Source organism: Tinamus guttatus, unplaced genomic scaffold (assembly GCF_059628265.1).
Source record: "Tinamus guttatus ecotype Peru unplaced genomic scaffold, ASM5962826v1 Tinamus_guttatus_pri_ptg000087l, whole genome shotgun sequence".
Taxonomy (NCBI): domain Eukaryota; kingdom Metazoa; phylum Chordata; class Aves; order Tinamiformes; family Tinamidae; genus Tinamus; species Tinamus guttatus.
Window position 1 is genome coordinate 1,789,784 of NW_028288621.1, and position 19,806 is coordinate 1,809,589.

General features: G+C 63.1%; 1 protein-coding gene across 1 annotated transcript; it reads right to left on the reverse strand.

The window, feature by feature from the left end:
* Positions 1–343: 343 nt before the first annotated feature.
* LOC148595566 (maestro heat-like repeat-containing protein family member 2B) lies at positions 344–16,684 on the reverse strand. Its single transcript, XM_088520372.1, is given in 38 exon segments — positions 344–394; positions 1,010–1,132; positions 1,325–1,477; positions 1,652–1,834; positions 2,045–2,191; positions 2,264–2,399; positions 2,574–2,711; positions 2,960–3,126; positions 3,414–3,573; positions 3,812–3,966; positions 4,378–4,490; positions 4,748–4,871; positions 5,055–5,159; positions 5,617–5,828; positions 5,831–5,973; positions 6,156–6,254; positions 6,476–6,657; positions 7,031–7,180; positions 7,321–7,416; positions 7,622–7,741; positions 8,073–8,180; positions 8,435–8,487; positions 8,703–8,847; positions 9,052–9,092; positions 9,482–9,629; positions 10,111–10,218; positions 10,408–10,527; positions 10,768–10,841; positions 11,019–11,132; positions 11,247–11,316; positions 11,504–11,596; positions 11,952–12,095; positions 12,517–12,668; positions 13,222–13,320; positions 13,651–13,816; positions 14,053–14,178; positions 14,223–14,336; positions 16,589–16,684. Coding segments are annotated over 38 exon segments (4,728 nt in total).
* Between the last annotated feature and the right edge of the window lie 3,122 nt (positions 16,685–19,806).

Genomic DNA, 19,806 nt, shown 5'->3' on the forward strand with positions numbered 1-19,806 from the left:
CCGCAGGCTGCTGCCGATGGAGAGCGGAGCTGGCTTTGCTTTGGGATCCTTCACTGGCTTGGGATCCCAGGTTCTTCCCAGTGCTCCCAGTGACCCTGGTGCCCCAAAGCACCTGGCAGTGGCCGCCTAAGCTCAGTGCCTGCAAACCCCCTCCCTCCAGTCCCTGCTCTCCGCTGTCCCCAGGCAGCTCCACGCAGGGCCCACATCCCCAGGGAGGGAGGGCCAGGGCCGTTGCCGCACCGCACACAGCCCCACACGGACAGACAGTGCCTCTCCACAGGGACACAGCTTTATTTCCCTCCTGCTGTGTGCTGCTGGCCTCCCCCGGCGCAGACCTCTGCAGCTACCGCCCGTCGAGCACGGGGCTCCTCGACGTGCTCCGGCCTAAGGTGAGCTGCAAAGACACCGACGTTGAGGGGAGCAGCATGGGCACAAGGCCCCTGATACCCCACGGTGCCCGGCTGGGGTGTCTTCCCTGACGCAGCCCTGGGGCCACACAGGCCCCCATCCCCGAGCCCCCTGGATTTTGGCACCCACGGAACCTCTGGTCGCCTCGCTAGCCAGGCCCCACTGCTGTAGCCACGTGGCTGGCGCTGTGTCCTGGAGCAGGCCTGGCATGGGGACATGGCCACCAGGGCACGGGCATGGCCACAGCCCCGACCTGCCACAGAGCCCGACCTTGAACCCAACCTGGGGCCTCGGCCAGGAGCAGGGTCTCAGCCCCGCACTGCTGCTCACCCAGGACGTGGACGGCTGCCGCCTGCGGTGCCTGGTGGCTTCCCATGCAGCAGCTCCAAGATGTGCTCAGGAGCCGCTCGAACAGCGCGGGGCAGTCTTGGGCCTGTGACAACACACAGTGCAGGCAGTGGGAGCTCATCCCCGTCTCCAACAGCCCCCTTTGCCCCATTGCCTGCCCACCCATGGCCAGGACAGGGTTGACCCCATGACGAGGGACTCACAGGATGGGCAGCCAGCACAGGGACACAGCTCCAGCACACAGCTCACTCACCAGGTGTCTGCAGACCTCGTCCTGCGTCTCGTGCGCGCTCAGCCCAACGCTGATGTTGAAGCGCCTCCGCAGCCTCTTCGACCCCAGAAACGGGGCGCACAGGTGCAGGGTCACCTTGCAGGCCTGCAAAAGAGCCCCGGGCCCTGTCATGGGGATGCTCTGCACCTGCCCGGGCACTGAGGAAGGAACCTTGCTGGCAGGGCAGCATCACCCAGGGCCCATGGAGACTCCTGCAGCCCCACGCGGAAGGGAGCGAGTGCCCCCATGGCTCAGCCAGCTCCACGGGGCTTTCTGTGGGGCGCCTGGAGCTCTTACATTGCACACAGCCGGGGACGGATCACGAAGGTGCAGCACTAGGCTGGGAAAGGCCTCCTCCACCTCCCTGCTGAAAAACGCTCTCCTCCCCGAGGCAGAGGAGGCCAGGGTGCCGTAGAGGCCGAAGGCCGAGCAGCGCACTTCCTCTTCCTCCTGTGACGAGAAAGACCGTCGGGCAGGCTGCTAGCACACACTGCTCGGCACCGCGCAGCGCTGCCGACAGGGCAGGCGACCGGCGACGGCTGCCCCCTGTCAACAGCAGCCCGCAGGGGACGGCAACCCGCGTGGGCTCCCGCCTGCCCACGGAGAGACAGCGGCTCCACTTACCGCCCCCCAGAGTGCCCGGCAGCTCCTGGCCACCTCTTCAAAGGTAGAGCCCATGGCCCTCGCCTCCAGCCGTCCCAGCACCTTCGTCAGAGCCACCAGGCTCTCTGCAGCCACCTCCGGGCTGCCCACGTCCTCCAGGCCTCCGAGCAGCGCTCTCACCACCGTGGCCCAGTGCTTCCGCAGCTGCAGAGCGACACGCACATGAGCTCTTGCCTCTCAGTGCTGCTCCCTGCTGCAGTGCCAGCGGCAGCGCTTTCCAGAGCAAGCCCAGGGGAGAGTCCTGATGCCAGGGCATTGCCTCAGTGCAGACCTGCACCCGCCTCGGCTCCTCGAGCACCTCCACGCTCCTCCCCAGCTCGGCTTGCGCTCAAAGCCCACCAGAGGCTGCCTCACCTTTGTGGGTGCTCCTGTGGCCACGTTGCCCAGGCCCCTCATGGCCATTTGTCGCACGCTGCTGACGGGGTCGTGCGATCTCTCTGCCAGGGCCGCTAGGAGGGGTGTCACGATCTTTCTCTCCCTCACCAGCTGGTCCTTCATGAGCTGCAATCGAGACACGTGAGCGCTAGCATGGAGCACCCCTCACCTGGGTGAGACGCAGGAAGCCCTGCGAGCCCCCTTGCCCCGCGGCTGCCTCACCTCAGCACAGAACGCGGTGGCTGTGAGCCGCAGGTTCGCCGAGTGGGAACGCAGCCAGCGGAAGAGCCGCTGCACCAGGCGCTGCGGGACCTGCTCCGCACGCAGCAGCACACTGCACACAGAGCACAACAGCCTTGTAGCACGTGCTCACACAGCACGGCCCCGCGGCAACGCTCCCAGCTGCGCCCACCCCAGTGCAGACGCCGCTCGCACTGGAGCAGAGCTCGGGGCAGGCCCCAGCTCCCAGCAGCCCTTCCTCCAGCACGGCCCCCCCAGGGGCTCTCACCTCGCCAGGAGACACACGCCGGCCGTGTGAGCCTGGGGCGCTGCCAAGGACACCCACGCTCCCTGCTCCTGCAGCAGCCGCAGCCACCGGTGCTCCAGGCTCTTGGACAGCACCAGCTCCAGGGCCTCCACAAACAGGCTGCAGGGAGAAGCCGAAGAAAGCTCCAGGCACAGCACTTTGTGGGAAAGTGCTCTTTAGCACAGCCCCACGAAGGATCCCAGCCGCAACACCCAGCTGAGGTGCAGAAACAGCTCAATGCCCAGTGCGCTGCCCTACAGAGCCCAGTCCCAGGTACCACGGAGGCAGCCCAGCACCAGGGCAATAGGCAGGTGGCTCCTGCAAGGCCATGGGCCGCACACACAGATTCTGCCCCTGTCGCTCCTCACCTGCCCGGTGGGTCACTCCTACTCAGCTCTCTGAGGGACAGGTCCATGTCCTTGCCGAGTGTTTCACTGAGCTGCTCCAGGAGGCTTGAAAGCAGCCAGGGAAGCAGGCGCCGAACCAGGGTGTCATTCTTCAGTGTTGACACCACCTCACAGAGGGCGCAAGTGATCTACAGAGAAATTTAACCAAGAACCACCTGGTAAAACAAGGCACTTGCCCATGGACCACGTCCCCCTGACAGCCCAGGGGCTTTTACTCTCTCTAGTTCTCACTGCAGGAAGAGCCTTTCAGCCTGGCAGCCGCAAGCTGTCCCGGCTCCCCACAGTGCTACCACAGCAGCTCAGCACCCCACAAGGTTCCACAGGCCCTCACAAAGGGCAGGAATCCCGCCTGCACTCAAGCACCACTTGGAAAGCACGTGCAAAGCGGCATGGCCGCCGAGGCTGCTGGACGTACCACGCGAGGCTCCAGGGCAGCCTGGCTGCTGCCCAGCTCCCCAGCGCAGCGGTTGCTCCCGTCGCTCTTTCCGGCTGCCCCCAACTTTTGTGTTAAGTGGACCAGGATTGGGCAGCCCACGGTGCTTCTCCCCAGGCTCCTCCACACCTCTGCTGTGTTGCTGCAAAGGAACACATGCCAGCACGTGAGCCCACATCCCCGGCTACCCAAGGTACCCCAGGAGAAGCCATACACCCTCCTTGTGCCCACGGGACTGCCGGTGCCCAGGTCCCGGCAGGGACACGAGCTGCAGCGCTCAGCCTTGCGTGGGGCAAAAGCACTGGCTGCCGAGAGGGCCGCCCACGCAGGCGAGCCCCGCGGCTGGCTCTGACGGCAGCGGGAAGGGTGGCTGCACAGACCTGTCCATGGGCAGCGGTGTCTGCAGGAGGCTGCCCAGCACCGGCTCTTGGTGAGAGCGGCACAGCTGGACCATGGCCCGCAGCACCACGCGCCGGGGAGTGCTCAGCTGGGTGCTCCGCAGGCACGTGCACAGGATGGACACCAGCTCGGGCACCTGAAAGGAGGTGGGCGAGAAAGAAAGGCTCGGTGTGTCCTTTCCCCATTGTGCCTCGGGGCCAACACACTACTGCAGAGAACAGCCAAAGGCATCCTAAAAAATGCCTCCCTCACCTCCTCCTGGAATATGTTGCCAACACAATCCCCCAGGAAGGTCAGTGTCCACTGACCCGCAGCCCGCATGCACATGGGCCTGGAGCACAGCAGGCTCTCCATGATGCTGTTCATGAAGCCTGTGGCCTGGCCTTGTGGGAAATATTTGCACACAAGCTGGGGAGAAATCAGAAACACAAGTGAGCGTGTCACAGGAGTTGCTCAGATGCAAAACGTGTCCTGCAAGCAGCACTCCCACACACACGTGCACACAAACATATTATGGCCCCACTCGTGCTTTTTGAGGGCCAGGTACCTTGGCAATGTTGGTGGAGGTTGCCAGCACAGACCCAGAGTTGACAGCGCTGAGCCCCTTGGACAGAGACGTGACCTGGGTCCACGGTGCCACGTCCATGTTTTGGTCTGGAACTATCAGAAAGGGGAGTGACGTTGATGGGGAGCTATCAGAAAGGGCAGTGATGTTCATGGGGAGCCGACTCCCGGATCCCTGGGCACTGAGCAAGGACATGAGGGAGGCCTGCCAAGGCCACGCAAAGCCAGGGTCCCCCAAGGCAACACAGTGGCTTTGCAAGATGGACAAGGTGCTACGGCACAGGGGAACAGGGCCTGGTGCTGGGCTCCTTCCCGCAGGGAGCAGCAGGGGCAGCCCTGTCTATTCCTCTCACCAACTCTCTGGAGAAGGAGGCAGAGGCAGGTCGCTGCCCGCCGACGGGATGCGGCTGTCTCCTCACATGTCAGAGGCCCCAGCAGTCCCACCAAGGAGCCAAACTCTTGGCAGGCACCGCCTCGCTGTGGGAGCAAGACACAGGCATGAAGGTCACCGGCATCGCCACGGCCGCTGGCCCTCTCCCGACTGCAGGGCCCCGAGCACTGGCGGAGCCGGGTGGGAACAAGGGGCCACCCCGCAGCCCTGGGACACCCAGAACCCGCCGCCCGCCCACGCAGAGCTCCCGGCACGGGGTCCCCGCTCACCCTCTGCTCATGCCTCTCTTCGCAGGTGCCCAGCACCTGCACACACACTTGCAGTGCTCCATCTCGCTCACACAGGTGGGCCGAGGTGAGCCAGCGCCGCAGGACCTGCCACGACAGCGCCTGCTTCACCACGGCCTGAATTTTGCCCTACAGCCCTCCGCAGGGACCCTGCTGCTTTTGTGGCCCTGCTTTCTCCGGGCACCGCGTGAGGAGCCCTTGCTGTGGCCACCTTCCCACTCCAGGTTCTCGCCATGGACAGCCTTCATTTGTGCATCAGCCCTTGCTCACAGCTGCACAAGTGGGAGAAGCTCTGCTCATCTAGGGGGCTGCAGGACACTGCAAGCTGCCTGCAAGAACTTTGCTGCAGACGGGAAAAGCGTGGATGCAAACCTAGGGTGAGGGGGCCTGAAGCTAGGACCATTTCACTTCCCACTGATGTGCACCAATGGCACGGAGTTATAGAAGAGCTCCCCTCCATGGACCAGGCCCGCAGGCCTGATTCCTGCAGCTCTGCTGTGTTCTGGCAGCAGCAACGCCTTCCCCGCTGCCCCAGGGCACTCACCTGCACCACGTCCCCCAAGCAGATGGGGACCAGCTCTGCCTGCAGGAGGGCTGCTGTGAACTGTCCCAGGGCTCGCAGGGATGGCGCCTGTCAGCAAAAAGCAGGGGAGAGGCCATGTACCCCACAAAGACGCCACAGCAGCCAGTGGGATTCCCATTCCCAGTGTGGGGTGCCTGGTGCTGGCTCCCCGCTCAGGGGTGACCCAGCAGGCCAGCACCTACCGCTGTGCGTGAAGCCGCCACCATCGTCTCCCCTCTCACATGCAGCTCTTCCGGGCAGGGAAGGCACAGGATGGCCTGGCAGCACTGAGCCAGGAGGCTGCACTTTTCCCCCCTGCTCAGACAGGGTTTCAGCTTGCTGAAAGGAGAGAAGGGCAGAGAACATAGAGAGGGGGCTTACTAGCACTCCCCAGAGTGAGGCAGAGGACAACTGCCTTTGGCCCAATCCACAACCCAAACCCAGTGCCCGCAGCCCCAGCCAGACCAGCCAGCTGTGCTGGGACACACACTGGCATCCACAGTGCCAGGAACAGACCCTACCTCAACTGCTCCATGGCCACGAGGGTCCGGGGCTGCACCGGGGACTCCCGCGGCTCCTCCTGAATCACCTCCTGCAAGGCACAGACAGACAGGCACAGGCTGAGCTGCCCGAGCCCACAGACACCAGCCCTGCTGCCCCCTCATGACTCCCACAGAGGCTCTACAGGAAAAGGCAGCAGCTCTGCAGCGCTGGGACGCACTCTGCTCCCCCACTGTGGCCCCAGCGCAAGGCCCCATGCGCCCTGCTAGCTGGGGATGCAGCGCGTGGCCGTCAGGAGCTTGCATACCACCCTGCAAGAGCATCACACCCCTGCACAAACCCACCCCATGGCACAGCTCTTGGCTCCCCTGCACCGCGGCCCCGGCTCTGGGCACTCACCACCAGGGTCTGCAGCAGCTCCCGCTTGCGGCAGAGCTCAAACCTGGGGCTGCCGCCTGCAGCCTGCAGGGCAAGGCTGATCTCCGTGATGCTCTGCACCAGGGAGAGCCTCAGCTGCGCGTCCTGATGCCACGGGAGACAAAGAGGCTTTCAGCCAGGGCCCCAGGGTGGGAAGGGCAGCGGGGCTGGGGCTAATCTGCCTCTAAGAGCAGCGCAGGGAGGACATGGTGCCCTCTGGGGGCCCTGCGGCACCCTGGGTACCTGCCCCCCAACACGGAAACGTCCCCTCCCTCTCCCTTGCTGGCAAGGAGCCTCCCATGGGAGGGGAAGCTGCTGCCCCACGTGCTGCCTGGGAAGACCCCGTGCATCGCGGACACGGGCAGCAGGCTGAGCAGCGCTCGCCTGGCTGCAGCAGCAGAGATGCGTGACGGGAGGAGCAGGAGGGGCTGCAGCTGGCAGCACCCACACGCCTCTGCCCCACGCCGCGAGCTCCCACCTGGCAGCCCTCTCTGTAGAGCCCCAGCACGTTGCCCACGACGTCTCTCTCAACGTGGGCCAGCAGCTGCTCCCTGGGGGCGCGCAGCGACATCCGCCCGTAGGTGACCATGAGCGTGGCACGAGCAGCGCGTGTCCTCACCGTGTCGCCCTGCCGGGGGATCACCAGAGAAGCACCGAGACGTCAGCCCGCTGCCCTGCTCTGCCCCGAGACTTCGTGTGCTCCTAAGGCAGGAGCTGCCCCTGCCCCAACAGCGGCACCTCCCGGCAGGGGCACCCTGGGCCCTTTACCTTCTGGGTTTTCAAAGTTGCCAGGAACTCCTTCACGCAGGCCAAGGAAAGCGAGAAGTGGCTCTCGGCACAGCGCGACAGGACAGAAACCATTCCCTGCAAGGCAGCAGAAGCAGGGAGTCGCTCCCAGCCCAGCGCCCAGCCGTGACCAGCTCCAGTGGTCAGGAAGGACCCTTCCCCAGGGAAAGGGACACAAACAGGACACCAGCTGTGCTGGAGCAGGGTCACACAGACCCCCTGCACCCCAGGCACATGCAGGAGACACCCTGCCGCACAGCAGGGCAGTGCGAGGAGCCCTCACCTGCGCCTCCCACAGCTCCAGGAAGTTGGCTGCTTGCAGGTGCTTCAGGGTCTGCTCTCGCACGTGGCGCAGACACCCGCAAGCTGCCAGGGCCGTGCCGAGAGCCTTGTACAGGAAGCGCTGCAAGAGGAGAGGCCAGGCCCCAGCTGCAGGGACAGCCCTGCTCGGCGGGACAGGGCCAGGCCGCAGCGGTGCCACCGTGCCGAGAGCCGCACAGGCGCCTGCGGCAGCAGCCCCAACTGCACGCGCTGGCCAGCCCGGCACAGCCACCAGCCTGGCGCGGAGGGGAGAGCAAGCGCCTTCCTGGGCAGCGAGAGCAGCAGGGACAGGAGCCCGCCGGGCAGAGCAGCGCTGCCAGCCCATGTGCGGATCCCAGCCTCCCAGGGCTCTGCTGGTGCTGCAGCCCTCAGGGCGCCCCAGCAGCGGCAGCGACACCGCGCAGGGAACAAACCTTCTCCCAGGACAGGCGGGGAGAGCTGCCCAGCTGCTGGCTCAGCTCCTGGATCAGGCCCACAATCCAGGCGTCGCTCCTGATGGCTTCCAGCGACGTTTGCAGGAACTAGGGCAGAGGGGGACATGAAGCAAACACCCCCTGCCCTTGCCTGGGCCCTTTTGCACATCTAATGGGCAGAGCTCCCTAACCAGCCCTCTAAAATCTGCCTCTGGCTCTCCCCCAACACGATGCTTGAGCCCGGGGAATTGGCAGGAGCTTGTGCTGCTCAGTGTCCAAAAAGGGAGCCCCCAGGTTCCTCCCAGCACTCTTCTACACCCTGGGCGCCCGATCCAGCTGTGGCCCCCACACACATGCTGTACCTTCAGCACAAGGCTCTCCCACTCCGCCACGTCCAGGGAGCTGGCGGTTGTTCCTGCAAAGCCCAAGGAGGCAGACCCTGTGCTCTCAGCCCCCTGAGCCCCCAGCAGAGCCCCAGGGTCTCCTTTGCAATCCAGCAGCCCAAAGGCTCAGCCCAGGGGGCTGACAAGCATCCCTAAACCTGCCACCATTCCCCAGTGCCAAGCTGGGAGCTGACGGCGTTTTGCTGCGTCCTCTGCCGCCAGCCTGTCCCTGGCAGCGACACTTTACCTGCCAGGTGCTGCAGCAGCAGGGGGATCTCTGCAGCCCAGCTCATTCCCACGGCTCTGTGGATCATGCCGGGGAGCACCTGCAGCAGCTGCAGGGCCGCAGTGCCACGGCCACCGCCCGCATGCGGAGCCACCGCTGCCGTCACCTAGCAGAGCACGAGAGAGATGGGGGGCTCGCACCCGCCTCAGAAGCCGCGGCTGCGCCGCAGGCAGCCAGGCAGGCAGGCAGGGAGCCCCAGGCGCCTCTCGCACACTCCTGCCTCCTCCCGAGGTGCCTGCACCGGCCTCGGCACCATCTCTCCCACCCTCTGCCCGGCCACGAACGCTCCTTCCCCGCTCCTCGAACTCACCAGCAGGCGAGCCAGCAGCGCCTGGGGAGCCGGCAGAGCCGCTATGGGCACAAAGGAAGGCAGTGTGAGATTCCCAGCCCCTCTGGGCCCTGCCCGTGCCGCTTCCCGTGCTGCCACGCAGGACTAAAGGGCACCCTGGCCACAGCGCCTGCACAGCGGCACTGCCGGGCTCCCGGCACTATGCACACAGAGACAAGGACAGCCCTGGTATGGCAGGAACCAGCCCCAGGGCCCCAGAGAGCTGCGAGCAGCAGTGCCCAGCGCCTCCGCCAGGAAGGGCCGCATGGAAAGAGCCCTCACGCCTGGCAGCAGACACTGCTCTGCCCTCTGCAGCCCCGCGCCTCCCGCAAGGGCCTGGTAGGGCTGCAGGGACACGCGCTGTCCCGCGCCACCAGCCCGGCACTGCTGCCCGGCACATGCTGCTCCCCACCTTGCTCCTCAGGCTCCAGGGCCTCGGGCTCCCCGTGCTCAGTCTCCTGGTGCTTCTTGGCCAGGGCGCGCAGGCAGCGGCACAGTGGCACAAGCAAGCCCGTGTACTGCACTGGCACCACGTAGTGCAGCAGCTTCGGCCACAGGAGCTGCGGGCAAGAACCAGGCCATTTGGCACGAGGGCATTCCTGCCTCTCCGTCCCAGTCTCTGCGTCATTTCCATGTCTCCAGCCCTGGCCTGGGCCCTCGGCCTCGCTCCTTCACGAGCTCAGGAGCTTTGCTCCTGCTCTGCCCTCCTCCTCCCCCTCCTGCCCCTCTCCCTGCCGCGCTTCGCACCCCTTTCCCTCTCCCTCGCTCTGGCTGCCTGCTGAGAGCGGCTGGCACACCTCTGCCCCCGGGGCAGCTCCCTTCCCTGCGGCAAAGGGATGCGGGAGCCACTCGGCCTCGCCAGCCCCTCCCAAGATCTCTATGGGCTACGGGACGCAGCCAAGGCGCGTGCCCAGTGGTGCTCATGCGCTGCAGCACGCACAGGATGAGCGAGTCTGGCCACACAGAGCTCACACCCAGCTCTCCCTGATTGCTTTCATGCCTAAGGTGGACGTCCCGGTGCACGTGGCGAGAACAACTCACTTGGGCTACCGCTCTGTTGGAGACATCCATCGTGCTGACCATGTGCCAGCACAGGCGCCGAATGGCCCGTTCTTCATGTGCTTCCGCAGCACAAAGATTCCCTGTAGCCTGCGGGATAGGGTGGCAAATGTTTGTCACTGCCCCTTCCCAGGCCCCACGGTGCCTGGCGATGGGGAGGACCCCCACCACGGCACCGGTACTGGCAGCCCGGCTGCGCTGGGCTCTGCTCCTTCAGGGAGACCCATGGCAGTGCGGCACAGACACGAGGTGCAGCCGTGGCGCTGTGCTCTGCCTTACCAGCCTGCCCGAGGCACGGCCGAACTCGCCGAAGAGATGCCCCACCACGTCCCACGACGAGCAGCCCAGGCCGCTGGAGCGCAACAGCTCCCCGATGAAATGCAGGACGGCCATCCTCACCTGCAGGCAGGGCAGGCTGCCGTCACGAGCCGGCCCCAAGCCCCAGGGGAGCTGCCTGCGCTGCGCTGCAGCCCCTCTGCCCAGGCCGGGACAAGGAGGCAACAGCAGCAGCCCTTGCTCTGCTGCTGCCGCCGGCCCCCTGCCCCAGAGCCTGCCTCCGCCTATGGCAAAGGCCTGGCCAGGCTCTGCCTTGGAACAGCCCTGCTCTGCCCTGCAATGGCCCTGTCCAGACCAGCTCACCTGGCACGTGGGGTCGTGGCACACGGACTCCGCGAATTTGACAAACAGGGCCAAGTTCTCCCGCATGGCAGGCACTGCAAGAGACACGGAGAGGCGGTGCTGAAGCCAAGCCCCCGTTTCCGCAGGGATTTCACACAGCTCCCTGGCTTCCCACGCACAAGCAGGGCAGAAAAGGGGTGCCAGCCTGTGCCTCAAAGGAAGCAGCACATTCCCGGGGGGATGCTGATCTTTTTGTTGCCTGGACTACTGACCATCAGAGCGGACCAGAGCTTGCAGCACTCCCACAGCTGCTACACGATCGGCCTTGCTCCCGTTCCTCAGTTTGAAATAAAGGAAGACGATTGTCTCCTCGGGGCAGATTTGGGCTGTGGGGAAGAAAGAAATCCTGCTGGTGAGGAGAGCCCAGCGTCTTCCCATGTGCGCAGCTTTGCGAGAGCTGCGGCGACGCAGCAGTGCGGCCCCGGCTCTCCTCTCCTTACCCTGCAGCACCATGCAGCGGCACAGCTCTGCCCTGTGCTCAGGCTGGGGTGGATCGATCTCGTCACAGAGCTGTGGGAACAAAGTGTTTTTCAGAGCAGGTTGCACTGGCAGAGAGGGGGACAGAAAGGAAACCTGTCGCGGGCATCTCTGGGCACGGAGCCATGTGCCAAGCGCAGCGCCCTGGGCACACGCAGGGCTGGGCAGCAGCCGAGGCTGCCCAGGAGCCCCAGGCCAGGGAGGCGCCGCCAGGCCTTACCTGCTCGTGCACAGCAGCACTGACGGCCTGCAGGTGGGCCCGTGGCCCGCGGCTCTGAATGCCAGCCACAGCTGCCAGGAAACGGCCCAGGCTCTGCAAGGGAGCGCGGCAGAGAGAGGGCAGCAGTTACCGCGAGCCCCCAGGAAGGCAGAAACAGGCGTCGCTGGGAAAACCACGGCCTGAACGCACTCACAGAGCTCTTCACACACCCGCGCCCTGGGAGGCACCGCAGGGTCCCCTGCAGAGCCACGTGCCCCAGCCACTCAACGCGCCCTCCCAGCCCTTCTGCCCTGCTGCTTTCTGCCAGCAGGAGCCGGGGAAGCCGCAGGGCCCTGTTCCCTCTTCCCATCTCCAAGGGACTCAGCTCCTGCTGGCGCCCTGCAACCCCCCGACACCTCATTGCTCCCCCGCAGGCCCCGGTCGCGCCGTGTCCCGCACAGTGCCTCACCATGGTCACACCAAGGGGCTCTCGGACCTCTCGATATTGGTGCAGCAGCCAGAGCAGCTGCTCCCAGACGCGCTGGCAGTACTGCTCCGCGTGCAGCAGGACGGCCATCATGGCACCCACTGCCCTGAGCACGGCCTGCTTGGCCTGCCGAGGGAAAGCAAGACGCCGCCACATGCAGGGATGAGGCTCTCTCCAGCACCCGCCTCCCCATGAGACACCCAGCCTGCACTTCCCGCACAGGGCTCTCCCTTTCCTCTCAGTCCCGGCAAGAAGGCCTCGCTCGCCGGCACAGGGAGCGTTTCCTCCCACCACCCCAGCTGCCCTGCTAGAAGGCCCCAGCATTCGCCTCTTGCCTGCCCCAAGCGCTTGGCCCAGGGCTGCTGCACGGATGTCCCCTCCTGCCTGTCAGCACCGCTCACGTCGGCGCTCCCTGAAGGCTCCCGGCTCGGGATGCTTTCCAACCAGCCTGCTCCCTCCAAGCCCTCACCCGGCCCCGTGCACAGCCCCGCTGGCCCCTGCGGACGTCCCCGTGGCTGCCCATGGCTGCGAGGGCAGCAAGGCTCACCTCTTCCTCCTTGCACCGCTGCCAGTGTCTGCCCACGTAGCAGAAGAGCGGATAAACCGGGGCGCAGAGCTGGGTGGCCTCCAGGCGAGGGAAGACCTGTTTGTCCCACTCATGCAGGTACCCGGCTATCCCGCTGCACCACTGCTCCAGAACTGCAGCACAGGAAGGGAAACAGGATCGCCTCAAAACCTCTGACCAGCACCACACATTGCAGTGGCCCCCAGGCCTCCTTCCACCCACTATGGCCTTGCAAGGGTGGCACGGAGATCTGGCTTCAGAGACACCCTGCGCCATGGCACGAGACGGCCAGGTGGAAACCCTGCCTTGTTTCTCCCTTCTTCCACCCCCGCACACCTTCTCCTCCCCAAGGCTTAGCTCCCCTCCAACACTGCCCGCTGCAGCCCCAGCCTCTTCCTGCCCCCAGCGTTTGCCCCTCAGCGCAAGCTTCACGGTTTTGGCCCTTTTTTCCTGGGCTCTGCCTTTAAGCCCACAAACAGCAAAGCAGGCTGTGCTTGATGAAAGGGAAGGGAAGGGAACAGGGGAGCCCAGGCTGGGCAGAGCGTGGCCAAAGGCAGCTGAACCGGGAGGCACGCGTGGCAGCAGAGGCCGGGCAGGGAGCCAGGAGCTCCTCCAGCCAGCGGCACCCAGTGCCGTCGGCTCCGGCCGCAGAGCTGCTGGTGGCAGCGCTGCAGCACCAACACTCACCGTCGCAGACGAGACGCAGCGTGCGGCTGCTCCCCGCCGCGCTCAGCACGTGCTGCAGGGCCGACAGCGTGCTCCCCGCAAAGGGCACGCACTGCAGGGCTGCAGAGAGAGCAGCGTGTGGGCAGCCCGGCCACCCAGAGCCGCGGCGGCCAACGGGCTCCATCTCCCGTCACCGCTGCCAGGACAGCACTGGGCCAGGGGGAGAGCCCGCTGCAGGGAGGCTCCTGCCAGCCCACTTTTGTGCCAACCACCTTCCTCGAGGGGCACGGGGAGTGGGGAAGCCCTAAACTGGGGAGGACAGCGTGGGGCACAGCCTGGTGTGTTGGCTCTTTGCTGGTTTCCCTCTGGTGCAGCCCTGGGTCTTTGGGGCAGGGCTAGGAGTCCGTTCTCCTGCTTGGCACCCGCTGGCACCCAGCTGGGGGGCCCTACCATAGCGGGCAGCCACGTTGCGCAGCGTGATGAGGACGAACTCCTCCGACATCTCCTGCAGGGTTTGCAGGTGGCCCTGCAGCGCCGACACCACATCTCGCAGATGGCTGCGGGCCAGCGCCACCAGGACGTCGCTAGCGGCCGTCCTCACAGCAAGCGGCGCATCCTGGAAGAAGCATTTTGCATGTGGCAGGAGCGGGACTGACCCTTTGCCAGGGCTCGGCCTCCAGGCAGGACATACAGGCGCTAGCAGGGCTCTGCTATGGCTTGCGCACACACAGCCCCACAGCTCCTCTTTGCACATTCCCTGGCCCCACACCGCAATGCGTTGCGAAGCTCCTACACGGGACGGCCGGGACAGGGGCCAGCACCTGAGGTCACCCTCAGAGAGAACGAGCTCACCTGCGCCGCTCGCAGGTCCTTCAATGCCACCGCTATGGCTCTGTCCACAACAGAGCTCTGCAGGTGGCTCTCCTCGCCCCATAAGACGCCCTCCAGCTTGCGGTAGGTCTCCTCCGCTCTGCCATCCTGGGGGCACAGGGACACAGCAGCCATGGGACGTGCTGCCCCACACACAGCAGCTCGGCCACGCCGATGCCAGGGAGCAGCTGCTGGCACTGCTCAGCACAGCCGTCGGCAGCGGGCGAGAAGCCCTGCTCTGTGACCTCCTCGTGCGAACCCAAATCCTAATGTGGACACCCAAGCCCAGAGATGCGGCCACCTCCTGCCATCAAGGAGGGCGCAAGGGATTCTCCACACAGCATCCACGTTTTGGAACGAGGTGCAGCCCAAGGGGAGAGGCAGCATTGCAGGAGATCAGTCTGCGGCACCCAGGGAAGTCAGGGTGCTGCAGGGAGCCCTCGAACCCCACAGAGCCCATCAAGACACCCCTGCTCACCTCGGCGTCTTGCAGGCGGTCCAACAGCGAGGTCACGATGGCGGCAAAGGTAGTAATGGCCACAGGAACAGAGCCGGCCACACTCCCGCCATCCTCACCGCGTGCAGGTCTCGACCGGGCACCCGCACAAGTGAAGCAACCTGGAAGGAAAGCAGCGCCGGCTTTGTGTCACTCCAGCAGCCGCAGGGACAGAGCCCAGCTCAGGGCAAGAGCCTGCACAGCTGCAGCACGGGACGACAGGAGAGGCTGCTGGTGCCAGCCCTGCTCAGGCTGGGGAAGAGGAGGCTGCAGCAGCTCGGGGCCGGCCCCAGGGGCTCAGGCACGCTCTGCCCAAGCCTGGAACGTGGGCGCTGGCAGGTTCCGTCGCCCCCGTGAGACACTGAGCGCGGGGACGCCCCCACCTCGGAGTGCTCGCAGCACCCCCATCGCGGCACGACTCCCTCTGCGGATGCACTGCTCCAGCAGCACCTCCTCCCACGGGAATCACAAGCCACTGACGCAGCAGCAGGGCCGGGAGGGACAGGTCACCCGCGGGGGCCACTGTGACCTGTGGGGACCGCTGTGACGCCTCACAGAGGGCTGCTGGCAACGTGGGCATGGGCAGGGATGGAGTGGCAGACACTGGGGCCTCCTGTTCCCTAAACGTGGCACTGCCCCAGGCTGCAGCACTCACAGTTGCTCCTTGGCCCCCAGCCCTTCTGAGTGGTGACTGTCCCTTGCCATTGCACAGGGGCAATCGCTCTAGCAGAAAGAACCCAGGAGCTGCTCAGGCCTCTGCTCACACAAGTACCAGGTCATTCGGCTGCCTGGGAAGCCTCACTAGCACCCAGAACCTGATGACATCAGGTCACAAGCTGCCAAGACTGTGGCTGCCAATTGCATGCAAAGCCTGGCAGGCAGAAGGAAAAGCGGGGCTGCACAACATGCAGCATCTCACCTCAGGGACTCAGAGAGAAAGAGACTTGCTGTGGGACCTGTCACAGCAAGAAGGAAGGGGAAAAAGACTGCAGTGTCTTTGACAAGGGGGAATTTGTGTTTGCAGCATTGCTTTTCCCTCGGTTTGCCAGGCTTTGCATGCAACTGCCAGACATGTTCTGCCAATTGACGGGGCGGGGGGCAATGGAAAGAACCAGGCATCAGTGGAAAGTATGGTCTAATTTCACTCTTAATATTAAGGCAATACAGAAATGAATTGATACATTTAACAAAACATTAACCTTACTACACACTTAGTTTTAGCAACAGACAAAATAAGCAAGGTAATGACCTACCCATTACTGTATGAGAAAGAGAATAGTGTGATATGAGGAGGCCGCTGCCTGGGGGTCAACCAGGTAGATGCCCAGGAAGAGCAAGAAGTGCAAGAGCTGCAGCTCCCACGTGACTGCGAATGGCAGGAGGAGGAACTCATTCAGGGAGCTGTTGTTGGACATTTGCTGTCCCCAGCATAGGGGACTGACCAAGGAAGAAAAAGACAGAGACAAGTCAGGATCACACTTTTAAAAGGAAAAAAAAAGAATTTAATAAAATATTTCCTGTGTTATTTAAAATTGCACATTGCTTATCTCTTTATTTGTAGAGTCTTTGCATGGTTCCCTTGACCAAAAGAGTCAGGGTGGTAGGGACCTCCAAGGATCAGCTAGTCCACAGATGCACACACACACCCACGCCATGTAGGCGTAGTCCCCTAGAGCAGGTTGCACACAATTGTGCGCACACCCATTTGCACACAGTTAACAAGCTTTTTTCCTTACGCAAATGAACTTCCTGTGTTTCATTTTGTGCCTACTGCCCCGTGTGCTGTGGTTGGACACCCACATCCTCTTGACACCTGCCCTTGGCTAAGGAGGCCCAATTCTCCCAGCCTTTACTTGTAAGAGAGATGCTCCAAGACCCTCCACTGGTCTCCCTGCAGCAGTGCAATGTCTCTCTTGTACTGGAGAGGTCTCAGAACTGGGCACACTGCTTCAGAAGTTGCCTCCCCCAGGCTGTGTAGGGCCACACTGATGAGCTGTCACATCACTGATGGCCCATGCTTACCTTGTTGTCCTGCAGGACTCCCAGCCCCTTCTCTGCAGAGCTTCTCTCCACCAGCAGGTCAACTCCCAGGCTGCCCTGGTACGTGCGCTTCTTCATGCCTCGGGCCAGGACCCAGGACCTTGAGCTTGCGCTCAAGGAGGTGCCCGTCCATGGCTGCACAACAATAAATGCCTGCCAGAAGAGGAAAGTTATGGGAGATGCCAGGATGGAGCCCCCAGCAGTTCCTGTGTACAGCGCCCCCTTCCAGACAGGAGCCCTGGATGTGTTCAAATGAGCCCTTCTGGCTATCCCTGACATCCCTGGCTACACTCAAAGGATTAATAGAATCATAGAATCATAGAATCATAGAATGCTTAGGGTTGGAAGGGACCTCTAGAGATCATCTAGTCCAACCCCCCTGCATACGCAGGGTCACCTAAAGCATGTGGCACAGGACTGCATCCAAGCGGGTTTTGAAGATCTCCAGAGAAGGAGGCTCCACAACCTCTCTGGGCAGCCTGTTCCAGTGCTCTGTCACCCTCACTGTTAAGAAATTTTTCCTTAAGTTCCCTTGGAATTTTTGGTGCTTCAGTTTCTGGCCATTTCCTCTAGTCCTATCAGTGGCCACCACTGAAAAGAGACCAGCACTGTCCTCTGCACTCCCTCCCTTGAGGTATTCATATACACTGATTAGATCCCCTCTCAGCCTTCTCTTCTCCAGGCTGAACAGGCCCAGCTCCCTCAGCCTCTCCTCATAGGGCAGATGTTCCAGGCCCCTGACCATCATTGTGGCCCTGCGCTGGACACTCTCAGCAGCTCCACATCCCTCTTATACTGTGGAGCCCAGAACTGGACACAATACTCCAGATGCGGCCTCACTAGGGCTGAGTAGAGGGGCAGGATCACCTCCCTCGACCTGCTGGAGACACTCTTCTTAATGCACCCCAGGATCCCACTGGCCTTCTTGGCCACAAGAGCACACTGCTGCCTCATGGTCAACTTATCATCCACCATGACACCCAGGTCTTTCTCTGCAGAGCTGCTCTCCAGAAGGTCAGTCCCCAGCCTGTACTGGTGTCTGGGGTTATTCCTCCCCAGGTGCAGAACCCTGCACTTGGCCTTGTTGAATTGCATGAGGTTTTTCACCGCCCAGTTGTCCAGTCTGTCCAGGTTCCTCTGGATGGCAGCGCAGCCCTCTGGGGTATCGGCTACTCCTCCCAGTTTCGTGTCATCAGCGAACTTGCTGAGGGAGCACTCTGTGCCTTCATCCAGGTCATTGAGGAATAAATTGAACAGGACTGGACCAAGGACTGACCCTTGGGGGACCCCGCTAGCTACAGGCCTCCAACTAGACTCTGCACCGCTGATCACCACCCTCTGAGCTCTGCCATGCAGCCAGTTCCTAATCCACCTCACTGTCCACTCATCTAACCCACATTTCTGGAGCTTGCCCAGGAGGATGTTGTGAGGGATGGTGTCAAAAGCCTTAGTAAAGTCGAGATAGACGACATCCACTGATCTCCCCTCGTCTATCCAGACGGTCATTTCATCATAGAAGGCTATCAGGTTAGTCAGGCAAGATTTCCCCTTGGTGAATCCATGCTGACTACTCTTGAGCACCTTCTTGTCCTCCATGTGCCTGGAGACAACGGCCAGTATGAGCTGTTCCATCACTTTTCCGGGGACAGAGGTGAGGCTGACTGGCCTGTAGTTGCCTGGGCTCTCCTTCTTGCCTTTTTTGAAGACTGGCGTGACATTGGCCTTCTTCCAGTCCTCCGGCAGCTCCCCCGTTCTCCAGGATCTTTCAAAGATGATGGAGAGCGGCTTAGCTATGGCATCTGCCAGCTCACGCAGCACTCTGGGGTGCATCCCATCAGGGCCCATGGATTTGTGGGTATCGAGGTTCCTTAGGTGTTCTCTGACCCAATCTTGCTCTACCCAGGGCAGGTCGTCCTCTCCACCAGCTTTTTCTCTTGTCCCTAGGGCCTGGGGCTCTAATGGGCTGCCCTTGGTAAACACCAAAGCAAAGAAGGCATTGAGCAACTCTGCTTTTTCTGTGTTATTTGTAACCAGGGTGCCCATCCCGTCCGCCAGTGGACCCACGATTTCCCTGATTTTCCTTTTGCTGTTAATGTATTTGAAGAATTTTTTTTTTGTTACTTTTAACGTCCCTTGCCAGATTGCCTTCCAGCCCTGCCTTAGCTTTCCTTGTCGCATCTCTGCATTCCCTGACTACGTTCCTGTATTTCTCCCAGGGGACCTGTCTTTTTTTCCACATTCTGCATACACATTCTGTATATATAGGCAGCGGGCAGGAGTGCAGCTGTCCGTGGTGGCCCTGAGGCATCTGCCAGGGGCTGGGGCTGCCTGCTGGGAAGAGCCCAAATCCTGGGAGTGTTTGTCAGGGCAGGCAAGGGGTTCAGGAGGAGATGCTCCCTGTGCTGGTGAGCGAGCCCTTGTAGCAGGGGTGAAGGGGAAGGGGAGGACTCCACATGGGAAGGGCAGGCTGGTGTGTGGGAGAGGCAAGCGCTGGAGAGATGCTGAGCCCTCAACGTGGCGTGTCCCTGTTCCTCGTCAGGGCAAGCAGGCTGTGCTCTGGGCCATGGGGGCCATGATGGGTGTCCTCGTGCGCCTGGAGGAGCACCGCGAGCGCGCATGGCAGAGGCTTCCCTGGCTGCTGCATCAGTACCGGGAAGTGCGGGACCTTGCTGGGGTGACCGTGGTGAGGCACTGTGAGGGGCACAGCACTGCTGGGGCCATGGGGATGGTGCAAGGCGTTGAGAAGCTGCAGGGTGCCAGAAGGAGCAGGAACCTCTGGGGTTTGAACACCTTTGAGCGGGAAGAGGAGGCTGGGGTTTCGCAGGGGCTCGCTAAAAGAAACTGCCTGGCAGGAGGCTGGGGTAGAGAGGATGGATCCTGGGACGAGTGGCTCCAGAGGGGAGGCTGTGCCACCTCCCGCGTCAGGGCATGTAGGGAGCTCTGTCCTCACAGGCAGGGCCGTTTCCAGCCCCTGTGATGGGAGAGGTGTGAGGGGGGCGGTGTGCCAGGAAAGGCCATCCCAGCAGGGCTGCACGGAGTAGAGAGACCTCGTGGTCGAGCCAGCAGCCCCGTGCAGGCTGGGGTCTCCCTGGAAGTGGGCTCAGGCCGGGGCAGCTCCCAGCGGGGCCGATTTCCTTTCCCCGTGGCTGGCGGTGACAGCTGCCCTCTCCCTCCCGTGCTCCCTTGCAGAGTCTGCGCTA